Source organism: Pseudorasbora parva, chromosome 9 (genome assembly GCF_024679245.1).
Source record: "Pseudorasbora parva isolate DD20220531a chromosome 9, ASM2467924v1, whole genome shotgun sequence".
Classification (NCBI taxonomy): domain Eukaryota; kingdom Metazoa; phylum Chordata; class Actinopteri; order Cypriniformes; family Gobionidae; genus Pseudorasbora; species Pseudorasbora parva.
The window spans coordinates 33146805-33162326 of NC_090180.1; the positions used below are offsets into that span (position 1 = coordinate 33146805).

At 45.1% G+C, this 15522-nt stretch overlaps 1 protein-coding gene across 2 annotated transcripts in view; it reads right to left on the reverse strand.

Annotated features, from left to right (window-relative positions):
• Positions 1-15522, reverse strand: part of LOC137088910 (corticotropin-releasing factor receptor 2) — a 141290-nt gene that overhangs the window by 81982 nt on the left and 43786 nt on the right. The window contains exons 4-6 of one of the 2 annotated variants that reach the window (XM_067452286.1): positions 14515-14621; positions 10235-10352; positions 9820-9973 (exon numbers count right to left, since the gene is read on the reverse strand). In XM_067452286.1, coding sequence (XP_067308387.1) covers positions 9820-9973; positions 10235-10352; positions 14515-14621 — 379 coding nt within the window. The remainder of the gene's footprint in view (positions 1-9819; positions 9974-10234; positions 10353-14514; positions 14622-15522) is intronic. The other variant, XM_067452287.1, reaches the window with a different exon arrangement.

Here is a 15522-nt window from a genome sequence, read left to right on the forward strand (position 1 = left end):
ATACCACAATAAATTGTGTTGTGTATGATGGCACAGACTCATATTTTAAGCTTCATACCGTGAGACTTTGAAAATATTATCACAATTCAGATTAAATATGGTTGCAATGGAGTTCGTAGATGGGAAGGAAGGAGGCGGGAACCGGCGAACATTTAACAACTTTTAATTTAAAACAGTACACAAAACAAAAGTAATGCGAGCAGCCCCTCACGGACGACTGCCCGCACACACACAACAAAATGTAAACAAAACATAACAAATCAAGGCCTGGTCCTCTCTCGTCTTCGGCCGGAGACACACTGCAAGCGTGGTGTGAGCGCAGCGTTTCTACTGCCTATTGATACCGTCGGCAGTAGCCTATTGACCATACATATCTATGGTCTTGACGGCAAAATAGGCTACAGAACATTTTGTTCTGTATTGACAGGTTTAATATTTCAAAATCAATAATTATGTTGTTTTTTATTACTACAATTAGGCCTATATCTGCATTTATGTTAACCTACAGACTTTCAAACATGAAAATGTAATTTATTAATATGTATTCGTTAAATGGCATTTAAACATCTTTTCCTATTCTATTTTGCCTGGAAACGCTTCCAACACGCTCGTGTGTCGTGTAAAAAATAGGCGTCTCTTCTATTTGAACCATGCACGCGTTTTCCGCGCGTGTGACGCAGGCAGTATGCAAGCTCTAACCGGTTAACATGGGAGCCAAAATAAAAACGGACACGCCGCGCAGCCGAGACGCTCACGACACGCTTACACTGTGTCCCCGGCCTTCCACTGTTGTCGCGCCTCCTTTTATGCTCCCGTCACTCCGCCATGAGACAAGACCGGTGTGGCGAGCAGCTGGCGCTCATTAACACTCGCCACCGGCTCGCTCTTACGGTCCCTCGCCTCGCTGCTTGCCACAATAGCTAAAGCCTTGGAGGGTTAGAGCAAGTAGTGAAGGTGCTGTAGACCCTTTTGTAATTCTTGTTTTTCTTCATTATTAGGGGTCAAACACCGAAGACTCTGCTATTTGAGTAGCCATTAGTTTTACACTACTCCTGCTTCAAATTTTATCCAGTTCTCAACAATACTGATGATCAATGGACTAAGCCGCACAGACCTGACTGGACAGAATTTGTTTAAAAGCTATGAAGAACGAATGATCCAATCAACTTGATGTGACCTAGAGGATTCTAATCTGGCCTACCTACTGTGTGTTGAGCTACAGTAACGCCTCGGTTACGTATGTAACCCTCGTTCCCTGAAGGAGGGAACGGAGACGTACGTCAGAACTGAACCGACGAATGGGATCTTACTTTATAGACCAATCCTACTTCGAGTGTTTAAAAACGAGCCAATGAAATTTGACATGCAATCCACGCATTCCACGCTCCGCAGCGCGGGTATAAAACAGGAAGTGGAATTGTAGATCAGCGCTTTTCCTGCTGAGGAGCCGACTGGTGACTGGACTCCCAGCGGAAGCACAGCACCTGGCGACGGGACGTACGTCTCCGTTCCCTCCTTCAGGGAACGAGGGTTACATATGTAACCGAGACGTTCCCTTTCAGTCGGTCACGTTCGACGTACGTCAGAACTGAACCGACGAATGGGATCCCTATGGAAAACGCAAGGATGCTGGCCCTTCCAGCGTCCTGCTTGAGCACACTGCACCGTCTAGTATGGTACGGAAGTCAGGGCTCCAAGCAGGGAGTACAGTCACTGCTGTTTCTGCAAGACCCACTCAGAAAGACTATTGGATAACGCTGGGAAGCGTGCCTACCTCGGAAGAAGGTACGCTGCGGGGCCACGTTCTTCAGGGAAGGAGAGGTGGCGGAATATACATAAGGACTAACCTGGCAGGGTAGTGCAACATATGGCAGTCTCTGGGGTGGTTCCAGCCTAATTGAAGGGGGGAAAGAACACACCCAGAGACGACAGATCGGGCTCTGTCAAGGGAAAGACACGGGGCTAGCCCGGAGGGTAGCTGGTACCGTGGAAGAATACACATATGGGGTTGCCGTGAGGGAACCGTTACATATGGAGCCCAGCCTACAGCCACGTTACACAAGCATACGGGTGCAGGCCTGGCGTCAGACGGTCCGCAACGTCTGACACCGAAGGGGTGACGGAGGAGCTCGACAGGGTTAGCCGGTTTCCCGGGGAACACACCTGGAGACAATAGACGCACGTATCCGGCCCAGAGGGCGGGAGTGGCGTTTGCAAGCCGACACTTAGAACGGGCACTTAACGCTCCTGGCCACTGGGGGTGAAGATGCGGGAAGATACCGGCTCTACACGTAGAATCTAGCGAACGTGTTGGGTGTCGCCCAGCCCGCAGCTCTACATATGTCTGTCAGCGAGGCGCCTTGAGCCAGCGCCCAGGAAGAAGCAACACTCCTAGTGGAGTGTGCTCTTACACCGAACGGGCAAGGCACGTCTTGGGACTGGTAAGCCAAGACTATAGCATCCACTATCCAGTGGGCTAACTTCTGCTTGGAGACAGCCTTTCCCTTCTGCTGGCCTCTGTAACAGACGAAGAGTTGCTCTGAGGTCCGAAAGCTTTGGGTCCGGTCAACGTAAGCGCGAAGAGCGCGGACCGGACACAGCAAAGCCAGGGCTGGGTCTGCCTCCTCCGAAGGCAGCGTTTGCGGGTTCACTACCTGATCTCGAAAGGGAGTGGTAGGAACCTTGGGCACGTATCCGGGCCGGAGTCTCAGGACAACGTGAGAGTTACCGGGCCCGAACTCTAGGCACGATTCATTGACCGAAAGTGCATGCAGGTCCCCTACCCTCTTGATAGAGGCCAATGCCGTCAGGAGCACTGTCTTCATTGACAAGATTTTAAGCTCACAAGACGCCAAAGGCTCGAATGGGGGGCTCTGGAGTGCTCTGAGCACTAGAGCCAAGTCCCAAGAGGGTATCGAGGTAGGATGAGGAGGATTAGTCTCCTCGCACCTCTGAGGAACCTGACGATTAGGTCGTGCTTCCCCACGTACTTACCTTCTACTACATCATGGTATGCCGCTATTGCGGCAGCATATACCTTGAGGGTGGAGGGAGACTTCGCTCCAACCCGTCTTGCAGGAAGGAAAGCACGACACTAATCGAACACCTTCGGGGGTCTTCCCGGCGGGAAGCGCACCACTCAACGAACAGGTTCCACTTCAGAGCATAGAGGCGCCTCGTAGAGGGGGCTCTAGCTGAAGCAATGGTATCTACGACAGCTTGTGGTAGTCCATCTAGAACCTCCGCGTCCCGTCCAGGGACCAGACATGAAGATTCCAGAGGTCTGGACGCGGGTGCCATCGAGTGCCCCGTCCCTGAGAAAGAAGGTCCTTCCTCAGGGGAATCGGCCAAGGAGGGGCTGTCGCGAGGAGTGTAAGTTCTGGGAACCAGGTCCGGTTGGGCCAATACGGCGCAACTAACAAGACCTGCTCCTCGTCCTCCCTGACTTTGCACAGAGTCTGTGCAAGAAGGCTCACTGGGGGAAACGCATACTTGCGTAGGTCCTGGGGCCAGCTGTGTGCCAGTGCATCTGTGCTGAGGGTACCCCCCTGTCTGGGAATAGTACCACTGGCAATGGGTCGAGTCCGGAGAGGCAAACAGGTCTACCTGTGCGGCTCCGAACTGGTCCCAATTCAGCTGCACCGCCTGGGGGTGGAGTCGCCATCTTCCGGGAGGTGTCGGCTGACACGAGAGCTCGTCGGCTGTCTGGTTCAGCGCACCAGGGACATGAATGGCCCGAAGCGACCTCAGCTGCTTCTGACTCCACAGGAGGAGGTGGCGGGCGAGTTGGAGCAGACGATGGGAGCGTAGACCACCCTGACGGTTGATGTACGCAACGGCCGTGGTACTGTCCGTACGGACTAGTACATGCTTGCCACGTAGCAGTCCCTTGAGGCGGCGGAGTGCCAAGTGTACTGCCAGTAACTTGAGGCACTTGATGTTCCAATGCAATTGCGGCCCCGTCCACAGACCAGCAACTGCATGCCCGTTGTACGTGGCCCCCCAGCCGGTGGTGGAGGCATCCGTGAACAGCACAGCATAACTGGAAACTTGTTCTAGGGGCACCCCGGCCCGGAGAAACGTAGTGTTGGACCACGGGCTGAAGGTTTGGCGGCAGTAAGGAGTCACTGGGACCCGGTACTGACCGCTCTGCCACGCCCACCTCTGGACTTGGCCATTGAGCCAGCATTGAAGCGGTCTCATATGAAGCAATCCGAGCGGCGTGACCGCGGCTGCAGATGCCATATTCCCCAGGAGCCTCTGAAAGAATTTCAGTGGGACCGCTGTCCTGCTCTTGAACATATTCAAGCAGTTTAACACAGGTGAAGAGGATGCCCCTGTACTTGGGCGGCTGGCGCGCGAATTGAATCACGTAGCCGAGTCTGATGGTACGGATGATCCAGCGAGACGGCCTGGGAAGACCTAGCCAGGCCCCCAGAGACCGTTCAAGCGGGACCAACGGCACCACAGACGTGCCCGTGGTGGGGCAGCAAAAGCGGTGCAGTGATTTTTCATCGCCCATAGGGCGAGGTCCAACACCGCATGCAGTTCCTGCACAACCCCTGGGCTGGGAATACCCCCCGTGCGTGCAGGACAGAGGGCAGTGAGAGAGGGAAAACAAAATTCAATTTTTTTTTTATGGCCCTTATGGCGCTCCATATCCCCCTCTCTCCGATGCAGCAATAGACATCTGTCCTCTGCCAGAGCCAAAAATTAAACGCTAAGACCTTTTCTCTTTAGGACCAGCGATTCCATCTTCAACTACCAGCAGGCATGCGAGACAGTGAACGTGGCCGTCAGAACGGTACACAAGCCTCTATGAGCGCTCAAGCCTCTATGAAGAAGGCAAGGCGAACAATGCCCTGACATAGTCGTGTTCTCATGAGAGAATCCGTACCACCCATGAACAGAGTCTCAGCATGCTTTTGATGCGATAAAGGAGTGGGGGCCCGAAGGGATCTACCCAGTGGGGAATCCCCACTGTAATCCTCAGGCCACCAGCGCTTATCAGCCAAAGTAGCCCTTTTCCAGTAACACTAGAAATGAACTAGATCGGGGGATAGGCGAAGGGACTCGACCCCATCTGAGGTTTCATAGTCTCGACCGCGCATCTAGAGCGCCGACTGACGCGCGCCGGTTGTTGTGACAACCACCGCTGTCAGCCGGCCGCTCGGCGGCACACGGCGCGCTGAACACTCAAGCCCTTTATGAGAAGGGGGAGACAAACAACGCGCCGACGTGACCATGTTCTTTTTCGAGAACATGAATCACCCACGATCGCAATCTCACATGCGCTCGTGGCCGTCAAAGAGGACAGGAAACAGTTGCATACCAGGAATACACGGTTTGAATGACATCTTGAAAAAGATGCATGGTCAAACCGTGTTGCTCTTTTGTGAATGGAAACTGCTCTTTTAACGTGCTGAAGCACTCAGGGAGATGACCGCGGCTCCACACAGTACGATCTGCAAGCCTGTGTGAGCTCTCAGTGTGTGTGTGTGTGTGTGTGTGTAAACGGCCAGCGAACCAACAGGTTTTTGAATGGGAAACCGCCCACCGAACCAACAAGCTCTTTTAGTTTCACTTTTGCTTGGTCTTTCGCTGAAGCGCCGTATCACCCGCACTGGCAGTTCTCAGATCACTATTAGAAGACTCGTAGTCAACACTCTTCGTAGAAACAGCAATAACTGTTCGGCTCCGAAGTAGAAAGCGCTGATCTACCATTCCACTTCCCGTTTTATACCCGCGCTGCGGGGCGGAGCGTGGAATGCGTGAATCGCATGCCAAATTTCATTGGCTCGTTTTTAAACACTCGAAGTAGGATGGGTTTCTAAAGTAAGATCCCATTCGTCGGTTCAGTTCTGACGTACGTCGAACGTGACCGACTGAAAGGGAACATATATTGTTCCTATATTGTTACTGTGTGTCACAGTGTTTTGGTGTAGGTTTGGTGCCAGGTCGCATTATCCGTGTATTTGCCGGAATCACAGTGTGAAAGGGGCTTTACACTGTGTGTTAGTGGAAAAGTTAGCTTAGCATGCTCATAACTTAGCATGCTATGTATTCCTTTTGTGTCTCCTCAGAATCAGTGCAACTGTGTGTACTGTACAGTATGAGGCACACTGTGATAAGCAGTGAGCCCCTGACTGGAAAACTGAGATTTGACTACTGTGTTGTGCAACCTTGTAACAGTGTGTGCCATATTGTGTCAGTTCTGTTCTTTGGCTCAGCACTCACTGATAGTTAAATTTTTTAGCATAAAAGGAGGAGACCATGACAACTAGATGTGCCCTAGAGACGGATCCCCTGCTAAGACCTCATCGACTATACAGATCCTCAGTGAACACACAAGAACAAGACAAGCCCTCTGCACAGATCCTTTTTTCTTGTTATTATTCTAGAATGGATCTTTATGGCAGCCTTTAAAAGTCTTTGGTACAAAGTTGTGGAAAAAGCCTCTAGCACCACCAATTTGCACTGAAATGTATCTCTTGTACAATAAGAAAAATTCCCTTTTCTTCAAGAGATACTAATGAGTCAAATCCATATTATGTTTTCAACAACAACAAACAAACAAAACAATCTGCCATTTTTAATTTTAACAAAACTAATAAAAAATTAAATAAAAAGAAAGAAATCACTTCTTATGCTACAAATTATCAATCAGTAACCCGTTTTCTATGTTACCCTGTTTGGATGTAGGCCAATTTTAATTTAGCCAAAGAATGACATTTTATAAAAGTATTGGGACATCCTTACACAACATGGCAAAAAAGTGAAAATATATATTTGATTTTCATGGAAAGCACCCCATATTCCTTCCTGACAGGGTTCGCCCTACGGCCTGTCCACTGTTTTGATTTATATTTGATTTACATAAGCTACTTTCACAAATTGCTTCTAGACAGTTCAACCAGCAAACCACTGAAATAACATAGACTGCATGGCCAAAAATAGTCAGTTTGGATTTAAATAGGCAAATGCTATGATTGGATGATTATTATTGGATGTTTCTAGCATGTTATATGTTTGGCAACAGTTCTTCTAGCCTTTACTGATGGAGTGTGTAACTTTTAATTTCTTAAACAACCATGAAGGAAGACATATCATGGTCATATTCCAGGATGACAATGTTAAGATTCATCAGGCTTAAATTGTGAAAATATCATAATTAACAGCATTTATTTCCATCAAGAGGTGCATCAATTTTGAGCAAAATTGTATTGGCAATGCAAGAGTCCAGGACTCTGTCAAGTCTCCTCCACCACATCCCAATGACTTTCAATACATTTAAGGTCTGGACTGCCAATTAATCTCCCAACCATTCTTGCATAGTTTGAGCCTGATGAATCTTGACATTGTCATTGTGATCCATACATAGACTCTCAAGAATTTTGGACAAGAATCCAAAAAGTGAAATTTTTTTTTAAAAAAATGAAGAAAACTTTTTGTCCATTGTTCATGTTATTTTTAAAGATGATATTATTATTAACTCTATTTTAATAGCCTATACAATTGGCATTTGTAGAAATTTACATATGGAATATTTTTAAAAGCTTTTAAAAAAACTGTAAGTTCATTCTAACTATTGTGTAGGATACTGTTAATTGTTACACATCCTTATTAAAGGGTCTCAGCTTCATGGAACGGTAAGAAATGCCCTCTTTGTTCTTTGTGGAATATTTTCCTTATGATGATACTGTTGATATAGTAATGAACACAACACAACTCTTATTTCAGTGTTGTTAATGATGTAGTTATTTCAGTAGTTTCCTTCGAACATTCAGTTTAATGAAATTAAGTTAAATTTCATATTGTGGTGACCTACAAGTTAAACGGTATGAGACATTCACCCAGACGCGGCCCCTTTAAGGGAGCGGGGTTTTTCCGGGGAGGAGTTCCGGTTTCACGTTGTGTGACAGTTGTTTACATTGCTCGCTGTACAGTTTGGAAAATTATGTTGAAGTGTTAGTAAAGCTGACTCGACGCATCTCCGTCTCTTGTCTCATCACTTACTGCACTCCACATTGGCCACCCCTACGATGGGCCTTTCCGTGTCCTGGCCGGAGGGTCTAAGAACTTTGTTGTGGATATGGGGGGTAGGCCTGAGCGGGTGGCTATAGACTGTCTCAAACCTGCTCATGTGGATATTGGTGAACCCATTCAGCTGGGCCAACCCCCAAGGAGAGGGCACCCTCTGGCGGCAGCCTCGGCCCCTGCTCATGCCCCTAGCACTGTCCCTGCCCCGCCCCTGGCCCTTTGCCCCCCTCCTGTTAAGCGCAGCCGGTATGGCCGCCTGGTCCGCCCCCCTATACGTTGACTCTTAGGGACTGTGAGGAGCTGGACTGTTCGGTTTGGGGTACCTGTTCGGGCTGGGCCTGTTATATGGGGTGAATTCTGGGGGGGCCTGTGTGGTGACCTACAAGTTAAACGGTATGAGACATTCACCCAGACGCGGCCCCTTTAAGGGAGCGGGGTTTTTCCGGGGAGGAGTTCCGGTTTCACGTTGTGTGACAGTTGTTTACATTGCTCGCTGTACAGTTTGGAAAATTATGTTGAAGTGTTAGTAAAGCTGACTCGACACATCTCCGTCTCTTGTCTCATCACTTACTGCACTCCACAATATCATTGATCGGAACTGTGCGTTTGCATTTTAGACACTTAGGCTACATTATGTGTTTGCTTCATCCATCAATGCGTGCCCTTGAATAAGCGGGGTTGCTCAGGTAATGTCAGTGGTATAACCGATTTCAGTAAAACGTCAGTATTTTACAGTAGGGTAGGGACCACGTGATGATTTGACAGCATTATCAGTGGCTTGAGCGTTTTGACTCAGGATAGAGAGCATGTGATCTCAGTGGCCGTCCTGAGGAGAGCTCACTTGTGGGCTACTCAAATGTGTCAATGAGAACTACGGACAAAGTGTGAGCGCAATCCGGTGAAAGACGGTAAAGTGAGGGGAGAGCTGTGAGGGAACGAACAAGGCAGCACAACGACACCATTGCGGTAATTCACGCATGTAGTAATTTACTGTTTATATATTACATATTTTAAAGCACGATTTAAAATATATAAAATGTGAATGCGATCGAGTTTCAAAACGCTATCCTATCGCATGCAGAGGGAGTTTGAAAGACAACCGTTTATCCGCCCCTCGGATTGAGCCCTGTCAATGGTGAGTTTCCAGACCAAACATCTTGATGTGGGTCTGGCTTGTCAGGCAAACATACATATATATTTTAGACAGAATGAGATATTTTTACAAAACATGAAAAAACCGTGGACTTGGAGTAAAATGTGTTAGCAGACTACATTACCTTAAATAGCTTAAATCAGCATGCTACATAATGCTTTTCTGTTTCTGTGACGTACTGCAACAAGCAGAAAGAACCTGAACAGAGCTTTGACATTTTGCGGTAGGACTACCGTAAAAAATTATATGTTCAATAATTTATGACAACATATGTTTTTACATTGTTTTAACTCATCAAAATAAGTTAAGAAATGTTAAAATTTTTATAAGTTATACAAGAAGTAACTTTTTTTTAAGTCAGTTTAACATAATCTAAGTTGAAATAACTTAAACATCCAAGTCGATTGTACTTAAAAATTTCAGGCTGGAGTTAGAGTGACAAACTACCTGAACATTTTTTTTTACAGGTTCACAACATTCACTCTAATAGTCACATGACACAGCAATGTAAATTAAACTTTGCTGAATAGCAGACACCATTTCAGCTTCCTTCCTCCTAGCTAATGGAAATTGCAGATGATTAGGCCTTTCAAAATGAGCACATTTATGTAGAGAAATCAACTCACACCATCCAATGAAGAGGAAGACCCATTTACGAAGCTTGTCTGTGGAATATGTCATCACAATTGCCGTGTGAAGATAGCAGCCCTCCACAAACATCCAGAAAAAATTGGTCACCACAAAGTAATTATAGATTGTTGTTATAAGACGGCACCAGGGCTATACAGAGAGAAAGAGAAACGGTGTTAATTGAGGTGAACTCTTTGGATGTTTTACCAACTGCAAACCTTTTAGATGTGATGCTAACATGAATCTTATACAAGGTCTCAAAACAACATCATTTTGCAAGGTGCTAATTTGCAACTTTAAAACAAAATCAGTGAGGAATCATCTGCCAACATCATAAATGTAAATGTTAGAAACCTGCTAATCTGTTTAGATATTAATAGGCTGATAAGTACGTTTAAAAGTGTTCCATACCTCATTCGTCTCATAAATGTCTTGGTCAATCAGTTGAAGCAAAAACCACATTACATTCCTCAGAATGAAAGTCGTAATTAAGTTCCAGTGGATTATGTTGCGAAGACATCGGATGCTCCTTGAATTCAGAAAAGATAAATAAAACAATAATTTCAGCAATTACACTGTGGCAAAGTTTTAGCATTGCATGAGCTGATTATGGAAATACATATGCATGAATATGAAACACAGAGCATAGAGGAGCTAGAGACAACAACCGTATCTAATTAATTATTCAGAGCATGTTAAGGTAATGTTCATTACCACGTTCAGTTGAGATCTACATATTTAAAGCTTGTAAGAAATGTTTAAAGAAATGTTTAATTTATTCAGTTCTTCGAGTGATTCATATGCTTATTTTACACAACACTCTGACTCTGTGGTGCTATCAAATTATTGCTGCTTGTTTGAGAATCTCTACCAGTAGCATTGGCTCAACCAATGGCATTAATTTAGGCGATGTTTTTGTTATTTTGTGTAGGGATTCTCAGTGGTGGAGGAATTGCAAAAAGTATTACAAATGTATTCATAATGGCTCATAATACAGTTTGGAATTCCTTTTTCCATAATTAATTGTCAAATTCCCAGGCACTCTACCTCCTGCCACCACTTGTTCAGTCTCTTCAGACTTTTAATCTTACACACCTGTATCCACGCTACTCACTCTTTAAGGATAATACTTAAATCTAATACTCAGCTCACACAAACATCGTCTAGTCTTGCAGTCGTGCACACTGTATACTGTTATCTTCTTCCAGTGTGAAAAAACTAATCTCCAGAATGCTTACCCTCGCTCACTTTAAAAGCTGGCCTCCTCACACTTGTCCTCTGGTTGCTGTCTGCCTCTGTCATCAATAAAGCACCGCATCTGTGTTCAGTAACATCTGGCACTTTATTTTGTAACAGAAGACAAGACCGCTGGATATAAACTCACTGAGCTCCAATCAGTTACGCATAACACTCACTGCATCATTTCTAGATTTGGAGGTTCCCTCCCTGGCCATAGGTAATTTCCTTGTGCCTCTCTTTTTTTCAGTCACTCTTTCAGTCCCATGGCAAATCCAGCGCATACTCCAGCACTCTAGTGGTACTGCTTTTGCAGTATCTCCTCGCAATTGAAATGCAGACTTCCAGACTGAAAGTGCAAAAGTTCATCATTGCTCCCCACACCTCCATGGGAAGACCTCCCTTGGTCTTCTGCTGCCGTTGTCGCTACATCAGCCTCTTCGAGTTTAGATGGCTGTGACCATGACATAGAGCACAGAAAGTTCATGGAGGCCTCTGTGGCGGTAACATGGAGATCTGGGAGTTAATGGGTGGCCTCTGTGGCTATGACAGAGCAAGTAGACATCTCAGAGAGATTTAAAGCGGATGCTGCCACTTCAGGAGAATTGTGTGCTATGCAAACACACAAGAGCGCATTACTGGTAGCACCATGGACAGTGGAATGACCTCCAGAACCACTGGGTTAGGGAGCGCTGAGACTACTGGTCTAGGAAGAAGGGTCCAGCTGTGGCTTGGGCGTTCCCGTCATGAAACAAGAACGCCTATTGGGCATTCCTGGTAGCGTCTCATCGACCAATCGCCTTGAGTTTCTCAAGGCACATGGGTTTGATGTCATATGCGTTATTTTTTGCCCCACACCAGTTCAGCGGAAATGCCCTGCAACCGATTCTAAACATAATGGTTTGTTTCGGCGTAGCCATACACGCGGAATCACATGCATGGATGATGGATCGTTCACGTGGAATCACACGGCGTAGGCATGCATGCGGATAGCTCAAAATGTGCACAGAAAACACGCCACTTTGCTCTAGAAAGTGGCGATTATGTTTACGCAAAGTCATGATGTTATGTTGCAAGATGCTAGATCTTATTTTGAAGCATCTGTTTTAGAAAAACTAACTAGCGAATGTTGAACATATTAATCCGGCTATTGACAGCAAGCAGTTCAGCAGAAGAGGCGAAGAAGAAGAAGGGGGCGTTGCAGTCTGCGAAAACGGTAACCCCTACCAGCATGATAACGCCCATTTGTGGCCGCAGTTGGATGATATTGGGTCTAGGGGCTTTTAGACTTGGGAGTCCTGGGACCACTGGAACTGGAGTGCTGGGACCACAAGACTAAGGACCACCGGATGTTGAGCGTTGGGACCATCGGACTAGGGACCACCAGATTAGGGAGTGCTGAAACTCTAACCCCTGCCAGGGGGTTAAGCCAGGAGTCGATTCTGGTGATGTTTCATGCTAGGATGACTTTCTACCACTTCTCCAAAAGTGAATGGTGATCTACCTAGTAAAACAGCATAGTCAATATCTCTCACCAGCTTTCTCTGAGTGAAATTTCTCATTACTTTTGTGATAAAAAAAAAAAATACAGTCCTTGAGAGCAGCCTCATTAAAGTCTTTGAAATAATGTGTACAGAGCTGTACAGAGCTAAAGGAAATCCTCAACATAACCGTCCTTAAAGCAATCTCCCTGAGAGAGCTGCAAGAGCCAAAAGGCTGGTTTTATCATAGGTCAAGCTTACTGTTAAGTGCACTGTAGGCGAGTCAAGTGGAATCCAAGTGCAGTTAATTTCAGAGGAGATAAAAATAAATAAATAAAAAACCTAGACAATGATATGACTTGACCAAACTGTAAAACATGAAACCAGGCATGTACAAGGAATGGAGAGAATCGAGACATTCCCGTTGGGGTAATCGAGTAGCTAGACCTCCCCCTCACTGTTTTGTTATTGGATCGCATGGGAAACTCCAAAAGGCAAATACTTCAACAGTGTAATGAAAAGGCGCCACCCAATTTAACTATGCAATCCGCCAGCAGCAGTTTGAAAGCAGAGCAGGATTGATCTCATCTGCACAGCACTGATGAACTTGCTCCGTGCTTCTGACACTCTATCAAATTAAGAACAGCGCATAACATTTGATCCATACAAATTCAACCCATTATTCTGTGTAATACACTCATATGATATGGGAATATGGCAACCTACAGGTTAGGTTAAGATTAGGGCTGTAACGATATGCGATATGAAATCGAAATCGCAATACGCAGGTCCACGAACCTGTATCGCGATGTGAGAAGGCAGAATCGCGACACACCCCTTCCAACTCCCAGAATTATCCTTCCTGTCCAGGTCCAACTTTTAAGTCAGCAGTATGGCAACATTTCAGCTACCCGGTGGAGAACAAGGATGGCAATCGTGTAGTTGACAAGACCCACACAATTTGCCGTAAGTGTTTCAAGAAGCTTCCCCAACCGGCTGGCAACGTGGTGTGAGCGTGGCGTTTCTGTTGCGTGTCATCCGCGGGGCGGCTGCGTGGCGTTTTCTCTTTCTTTGCACACCAGAAGCGTGTCTGACGCGGCGCTTCTGTTGGTATTGATGTACAGGAGGCCCTATACTTCATGTTAAATATATATTGCCTATTGGTACCGCAAAGGTCGGCAGTAGCCTATTGACCATACAGATATATGGTATTGATGGCAAAATAAGCTACAGAATACTGTACAGAATAAAACTGTTTTGTCCCCCCCATATCGAGGTTTGTATCGTACCGTGGGTCAAAAATCGTGATCCGAACCGAATCGTGGGTTTGGTGTATCGTTACAGCCCTAGTTAAGATATCTGAAAACTGCCACCACCATGTAAACTGCATTGACAAGTTAAACTGGAAAACAATGTACCATACACATTGGTAATTACAATTTTTTTTTTCATCCTGCACCTTGCAAACTCATTTTGGCGTGCATATGATACGCTGTTTTTTGCCTGCATATGATACGCACTTTATGGCGTATATATGACACGCGCTTGGGTAGGGTGGTGGGGTGGGGGGTTTGTATGTATAATACGCCATAAAGTGCGTGTCATATGCACGCGAAAAACAGCGTGCCACAGACACGCCAAAATGAGTTTTGGCGTATACATTCCACGACATTGCACACTCGTACTATTCATACGCATTTTTGTGAGAATAGCCTGATATGTCACTTATATGTAGTTTCTTCATATGTTTAACATAAATTACATGTATTATTATTATTATTATTATTATTATTATTGTTATTATTAAATAGGAAACTATATACTCCTCGTAATGAGAAGCTTTGTTTTACCTGTGACTACCATGATCTTAGCTAATACTACAGTTAAACTAAAAATCTATTTTTTCTTTATTTTGAACAAGGCCTTAGCACAAGACTTCACTCACAAGTACTGGAAAATCACTGACACACTTACCTCAAGCACAGAAAGAGAACGAAGGCAATAACGAGAGCTCCAACAGATATACAGTGACCAAAGTAGTTTATGATGAGGGCTATCTTGTAATGCATGGGGTACTTCCTCTGTGGAGAACAAATTCATTATTAACTCTGCCATGATTGAAGAAGTAGCTTAGTCTCTTCCCAGCATATGATATGATATATAATATGATAAATGATTGCAATTTTAGCACGAATCAATAGTCATAACTCAATGACCATTTTGTCCTTTCTTGGTATTTTCTGAAAGCTTCCAAAAGACTTGAATCTCATGAGTCCTTGAAATAGGTTGCCGAACTGCAGAAACCATAATAAATATCCAAATTGTCCTTTTGCAGAATTGCTGCATGCAGAAGTCATGTGAAGTAAAGTGAGAAGTTAGCGGATACACGAGTAAGTGATTTGAAGTGAACAGGTAGTAGTTCTAAAAATCATTTATACAAGTATATTGGTTAAACGGCAACGACTAGTTACGTATGTCAAATAAGTATAGAAGCTTGTTTCTGCTTGTTAAAAAACATTAAAAAAATTTTTTAAAGATAATTGCAACTTTTTATCTCACAAATATGAGTGTACATCTCGCAATTATGACCCTTTTCCCCTCAGATTTATAAGATATAAATGTCCATTTCTGAGATAACTCAGAATTGCATGACATAAGGTGTTATAAAGTCAGAATTGTGTGATATAAAGTCAGAATTTCGAGGAAAAAAGGCAGAATTGTGTGAGGAAAAAGATGCAATTACCTTTAAAAAACAAAAGAAGGAAAAAAAAGTTTTAATTATTATTATTACGGAAACAAGCTGCTATCGGCACCTCATATTGGCTTAGATTCTCCCATTTTGAAAAAGGTTTCCCTGTTTTTTAGCACCTTCCGGGTCCTGTTCGGGAAGGTCTAAAGCAAACAAAAAGGCATATCTTGTTTGCTTACTGGAGACTGATATTCTCTGATCTGCCTACTGTCAGGCAAACATATATTTTGTGA